The 6,000-nt window shown below is 38.4% G+C and overlaps 1 protein-coding gene across 2 annotated transcripts in view; it reads left to right on the top strand.

The window, feature by feature from the left end:
* LOC141517369 (myozenin-2-like) overlaps positions 1 to 5,544 on the top strand; it is a 52,076-nt gene extending 46,532 nt beyond the window's left edge. For both annotated transcript variants that reach the window (XM_074228319.1, XM_074228318.1), the window contains one exon: positions 5,114 to 5,544. In XM_074228319.1, coding sequence (XP_074084420.1) covers positions 5,114 to 5,348 — 235 coding nt within the window. In that variant the 3' untranslated portion in view covers positions 5,349 to 5,544. The remainder of the gene's footprint in view (positions 1 to 5,113) is intronic.
* The last annotated feature ends 456 nt before the right edge of the window (positions 5,545 to 6,000 follow it).

Here is a 6,000-nt window from a genome sequence, read left to right on the forward strand (position 1 = left end):
GGTTTTTGGTGGAAATTTCAGTCATCTGAGGCAACTCAAATCTGTTTAGTGAAACCTTAACCAACCCCACAGTCTCATTCTTGCACCTAAGCTTCTGCCCAGTTCTGTGTACTGAAAACAATGATGACAAAGGGCCTGGCAGTTCACACACAGCAAAATACCTTGTTATGAAATGGCCAGGAAAGAAGTCTAGCAGGGCAGAGCATGACGGTGGCTTTCCCAATAGCAATTCTCATTGATTCACTGGCGGGGAAACACTCTCTCATTTCACAGATGGGGAAAATAATAGCCTCAGGCCGGTGATGGGAATGATGAGGCAAGGATTGTTAAATTAAAAAAAAAATAAAGACACTAACCTAATTCTAGGACAGTCAGGAAGAGGAATTGAATATTTATTCTTTTTTGAGTAAATCCAGTAAAACAAGAATGAAAAAAAAATCATGTATGTGTATATATAATAGAAAATGACCACTTAGATCAATGGGTCAAATTCTGATAAAAAAGCAGAAATACTCAATTTCTACCATTACAAAAGAAAAGGCAATTATCACAAAAAATTGGCAGGTTTCTAAAAAAGTAGTCATAATGTAGAGCAATTGTTCTCAAAATATAGTTTGTGGACCCCTGGGGGATTCCCAAAACCCTTTGTGGGGTTCCAAGAGGTCAAAACAATTTTCATAATACTACCAAGATGCCATTTGCCTTTTAAAATTCTCTCTTTTCCACATAAATGTATGAGGTTATATTTTCTTCATATGCATGGTGCATTTTTTAGTATGTCATAGTTCTTCTTCTCCCAACCCCCTTTAATTTTGGTAGCTCAAAACCACACTAAGACTTCTGGGACACCTTGTTTCAACCCAAACAAACAACGTCAAAATAAATTGAATGCAGAAGCAGCTTTGAGAATGCAGCTGTCTTCTATTAAACCAGTCAAAATAGATATTGGCAAAGAAATATGGAAAACAAGGCCATTCTCACTCTGTTTTTTGTTTTGGAAATAGTCATTTTTCATAAAAACCTGACATTTATGATTTTAAAAAAAAATCTAATTTCTAAAATAACAAAAGTGGATAGGTGTAATCCATACAAACAAAAGCTCATTGGAGGAACCTCATCAACAAGAGGTTCAGTCCTGTCCTGAGTTCAAGTTTGGCCTCAGTCAATTCAAAACAAATAAATAATATTTAAGAGGATAAATGGATTGGGGCAGCTAGGTGGTACAGTAGATGTTCTATCTACTCGGAAGGAACTGAGTTCAAATCTAGCCTCAGTCACTTAATACCTGTTTGACCCTGGGAGACTCACTTAACCACATTGCCTGAAAAAAAAATAGAACAAAGGGGTCCTAGGAATATAACAGAAAGAACCCTAGATATGAATTCTATTTTAATAGATCAGAGTCTGAATGTGGATTCTGCCATTTTATCCCTGTGTGACCCTGGACAAGTCACTTGAACTCTCCAACTCCCCATTTCCTCATCTATAAAATGACAAGGTTGCATGTGAGGATCTCGGTGGTCCCTTCCACCTCTAGCTCTTAAAGAGAGAACTCTCAAAGACTCCCTTGAATTTTCTGTAGTAAAGAAAATGGTCCATATGACTTGTTCAGCGTTGCTCGATGAAAGGTGAGAATGAAATTCACTGGGTGTTGTATTTCAGTGGCATCGAACTGGTTGGACTGGTTTTGTTCTCTACACTGACCAGCCTCTTGACATGGCCTCTGGAGGTGGGGACTCTTCATTGAATGTTTCCCATGGGTCATAGAATCAGCTTCAGAAACATTAGCTGTGTTAAAGCTACAGTCACAGGATCTGGGTTCTCTTTGAGAACAAAGGTTGCATCAAGTTAAATTCTCGCCTTAAGCAGGAATCCCTTCTAGGTTGTTCCTAAACATGTGTTCACCCAGCCTTAGTTTGCCAGGAGATTGTTCCTCCAATAGAGTTACTTTAAAGCACTTTGCTGGCATCCCCACAAGACTGATTCTCTCTCATTGTTATGTTGTATTAAATGAATAAAATAAAACAGAAGACAACACAGTCTCTGCTGTCATACAGAGATAAGATCTGGAAGTAACCATGATACTAATAATTGTGATACAAGACTGAGTGTGCAGGCAGTTGGGTGGGGAAAGGCACAGAGCACCAGCCCTGGAGCCAGGTGGTCCTGAGTTCAAATCTGGCTTCAGACACATGAAAATTACCTAGCTATGTGACCTTGGCCAAGTCACTTAACCCCATTGCCTTAAATAAATAAATAAAATTTCAAGAAAAAAGACTGAGTGTGCAAGCTCTAAGAGATTTCCAGGTCCCAGAGCTGAGTTCAGAAATCACTTGTGGGGAGTGGGCCGGGAAAGATGGCACTCGAGCTGGCTGAATTCTTGAGAGATGTAGAGAAATGCTCCTCTTTATCAAAATTAGTGCCGGCACATCTGAGGACAAATAGGCCAAGAGACACATTTACATATGTGGGAATGTTTACATAAGTTTGTCTAAAACATTTTAAGACCAACTTATATTTGGAAGGCCTGCAGGTCCTATCTTTGACACTTATTGGCTGCATGATCCTGGTTGAATCATTTTGATCTCTCTATGTGCTGGGTAAATCTCTAAAATTAGAAATTTCAGGGGCAGCTAGATAGATCACTGACCATTTTCTATGTCCCAGATTCCATTTGGCAGTCTGGTGAGACCTTTTTCAGAATTCTCTTTATTATCTATATTTATAATTGAAGAAAATGTTAATTTCCATTTAGGTTAGTAAAAAGAAAGATGTCATTTTTTTTCTCCCATTCAAGTCCACTCCCTAAATGTAGCCACAGATCCCTTAGGGATTTGGGTGCCCATGAGAATCTTTGGATCCCAAGTTAAATAGTTTTGACCTAGAAGAATGTCCTGAATGAGAACATTCTTTTTAGACAGAGACAATGAGCTGGTTGTCGTCAGTGACTGTCTTCTTCCATCATCTGCTGTTGTTGGGATTGAGTGAATTTCCAGCATGTCTGACTCTTCATGGCTCCATCTGGGGTTTTCTTGGCAAAGACAATGAAGGGGGTTGCCATTTTCTTCTCTGTTCCCATCTTCTTCCACCTTGAGAATAATGAATAATAAATGTGATGGCTTATAGCGGGATCTGGAAAGCCAGATATGTCTGGGGCCAAGTCCTGTCTGCCACCTATGTGTGTGGCAGATTGGGCAAATTGCTTCCCCTCTAGAATGTAGCTTCTTCAGTCCTTAAAAGAAACAGTTGGATGAAGTGACTTCTGGAGTCTATGAGATGTACAGTATGTTTTGGTGAGACCTGCACTTTAGGAAAACTACTTTGAGGGACAGCTAGGTGGTGTAGTAGATAGAGCACTGGCCCTGGAGCCAGGAGGACCTGAGTTCAAATTCGATCTCAGACATTTAATAATTGCCTAGCTGTGTGACCTTGGGCAAGTCACTTAACCTCACTGCCTTAAATAAAAAAAACACTTTGACTTCTATGTATAAGATTACTTGGAGAAGAAGAAAAAAAAACTAATTTGGACAATTCAATTTTTTCCCAATGAGAGAAATGGGCTTCCAGGCTGCTTTTCACAACGAAAGTTGAGACTTCTCACTGCTTTCTGGATGGTCTGATGCTACTTAGATACAAGGACTGACAGGCCCCCATCTTGTCATGAACATATCACAGTTGTTCCTTCCTCCATTCCATTGCCTCTGCATTTTCATCTCCCTGGAATTCCCTCTCTCTTCTACATCATTTATCTAAATCCTACTCAGGTAATTAACTCCCATGTTTTTGAAGTGTTTCCAAGTTTACAAACTGCTTTCCTCTCTATAAAAGCAGATAGTGTAACAATTATTCTAATTTTACAGAACAGAAAACACTCTCCAAAAACCTAAATGACATTCCCAAGGTCATATAGCAAATGAGCATTAATACTTGGGGTGAGGGTCCCTCAGGACTGATCAGTAAACTTGAATCCATAATAACTATCTGGAATAAGGTGGGACAACTTGGCCCAAGGAGTAAAATGAGTTAAAATGGAACCCTCTGAAGGCAGGCTCTTTGCACCAAATAGGAACTTAAAATCTGATGACCTAAATATGTGATTTAGGATTGAAAGGAAAGAACTGTTGACAGAGTCAGAAGACCTATGTTCAAATTTCACTGCTTTTGGTTACTATCTGTGTGATTTTCAGCAAATCATTTGATATCCATGGGACTCAAGTTTTTTAATTTGTAAAAGAAGGAGGCTGGACAAGTTGACCCTGAGATCCTTTCCAAATTTAGACCTGCAATCCTAGGAGATATGGAATCCCACAAGAGTCTGGGGTACATTATCAGTAGGTGAATGTTGATGGTTATTGACCCATAGACTGTCTTAAAAAGGATTCTCCAAAACCCCAATTTCCATTGTGGGAACAGTGGCAATAATAAAACAAGGATGTGTGTAGAAATTTGTTACTCTCCTTTCAAGTTGTTCTCTAATATTTTGCATGCCATTGAACAAACTGGCATTTTCTTCCAAACATTTTTATACTGGATTGGTTATGATGAGTCAGAAATAGAGCTTAAAATATTAACTTTGCTTAAGGATGATAGACAATACAAATATCAACAATAAACCATGACCTTTGAAGGTATTTGGAGACAAAACTAAACAAATGAATAAACCTGGTGCTGGAAGAGACCTCAGATGCCATTGAGACTAGCCTCCTCCTTTGAAGATGACTTGAGAACCAGTGCTCAGCTGGAATCTGAGATAAGCTAATAACTATTAAATGAGGCAAAAAAAAAGAGAAAACACTGAACCCATGTATTTCAGCCACATTTAATATGAGAATGTGTGTCTCACATGAAATCTAAGACTGGGTCTTTTCCTAGACACTTCGGAGAGGAGCAAAGATACTAGGTCCATTGGCCTTTAGAAATGGTACCACACTCAAGTTTCCTTTGAATTACAGCTTCTGACCTTGATCAAATTACTTCATCTCCCTGAGTCTCAGTTTCCTCGCCTGTAAAATGAAGAGGTTGATTCATAATCTCTTGGATCCTTTCCAAATCAGATACTTTCACTATTAAAAGTAATTAAACTTTTCTGTATTTCTTTTCACTCTCTGCACAGGGTTGCCACACCATTTGGAGGATTTGAGAAGGCATCTAAAATGGTCAAATTCAAAGTTCCAGATTTTGAGCTTCTTCTGCTAACAGATCCCAGATTCATGGCTTTTGCCAATCCTCTTTCCAGTCGGCGGTCCTTCAATAGAACTCCTAAAGGATGGATATCAGAGAATGTTCCCATAGTAATCACTCCTGTGCCAGTAGAGGAGAATACTATGCCAGAAACAGATGACCTATGAGAAGCAGCAAAAGCTCTAATGCATCATCCCCACAACACACTGAAATGGAGGCCCCTTGTCTTACCAGGATGCTTAAAAACAGATGCTCCTTCTTTTCCTTAGAATCTAATTGATAAACATTTTAATGGCAATAATCCAAATGTGGAGTTTTGTTCCATTTACACAAAGAATATTAATAAAATCATTTAGAACTTGATCAGCAAAATTGCTCATCTCATATGTTTTCCTTCATATTTCTTGTATAAGGCCTAGGTATAAACAAATTTCAATCTTTAATTAGCATAATAAATATATGAAAAAATTCATAATTTTGACTTCCCACTTCTGTGAAAGAGAGAAGAAATAAATAGAAGTTCATGTAGGTGATTGGAAGAGCTTAGACCAATGGAGTAAATGGAGGAGAATAAATTTGGAAGACATGGAATAAAATTTGAAGATAATTCAGACACTTGTCTAAATTCTAAATTCTAAAGAGGAATAGGATCCAGATTGTTTAAGGAACTATTAAGAAGATTAAGGAGGATGGAGAAGGCATTAGGGAATGGAAACTGAAGGAGCGGATTCAAGTAGGTTTAAGAGAAGACTGTTGGCAAGAGGAAGCAAATTAAGAAAAGATAAATGGAGCAATTAGAGGAATAAGCAAATTGATAGG

This window comes from Macrotis lagotis, chromosome 3, assembly GCF_037893015.1.
Source record: "Macrotis lagotis isolate mMagLag1 chromosome 3, bilby.v1.9.chrom.fasta, whole genome shotgun sequence".
Lineage (NCBI taxonomy): Eukaryota > Metazoa > Chordata > Mammalia > Peramelemorphia > Peramelidae > Macrotis > Macrotis lagotis.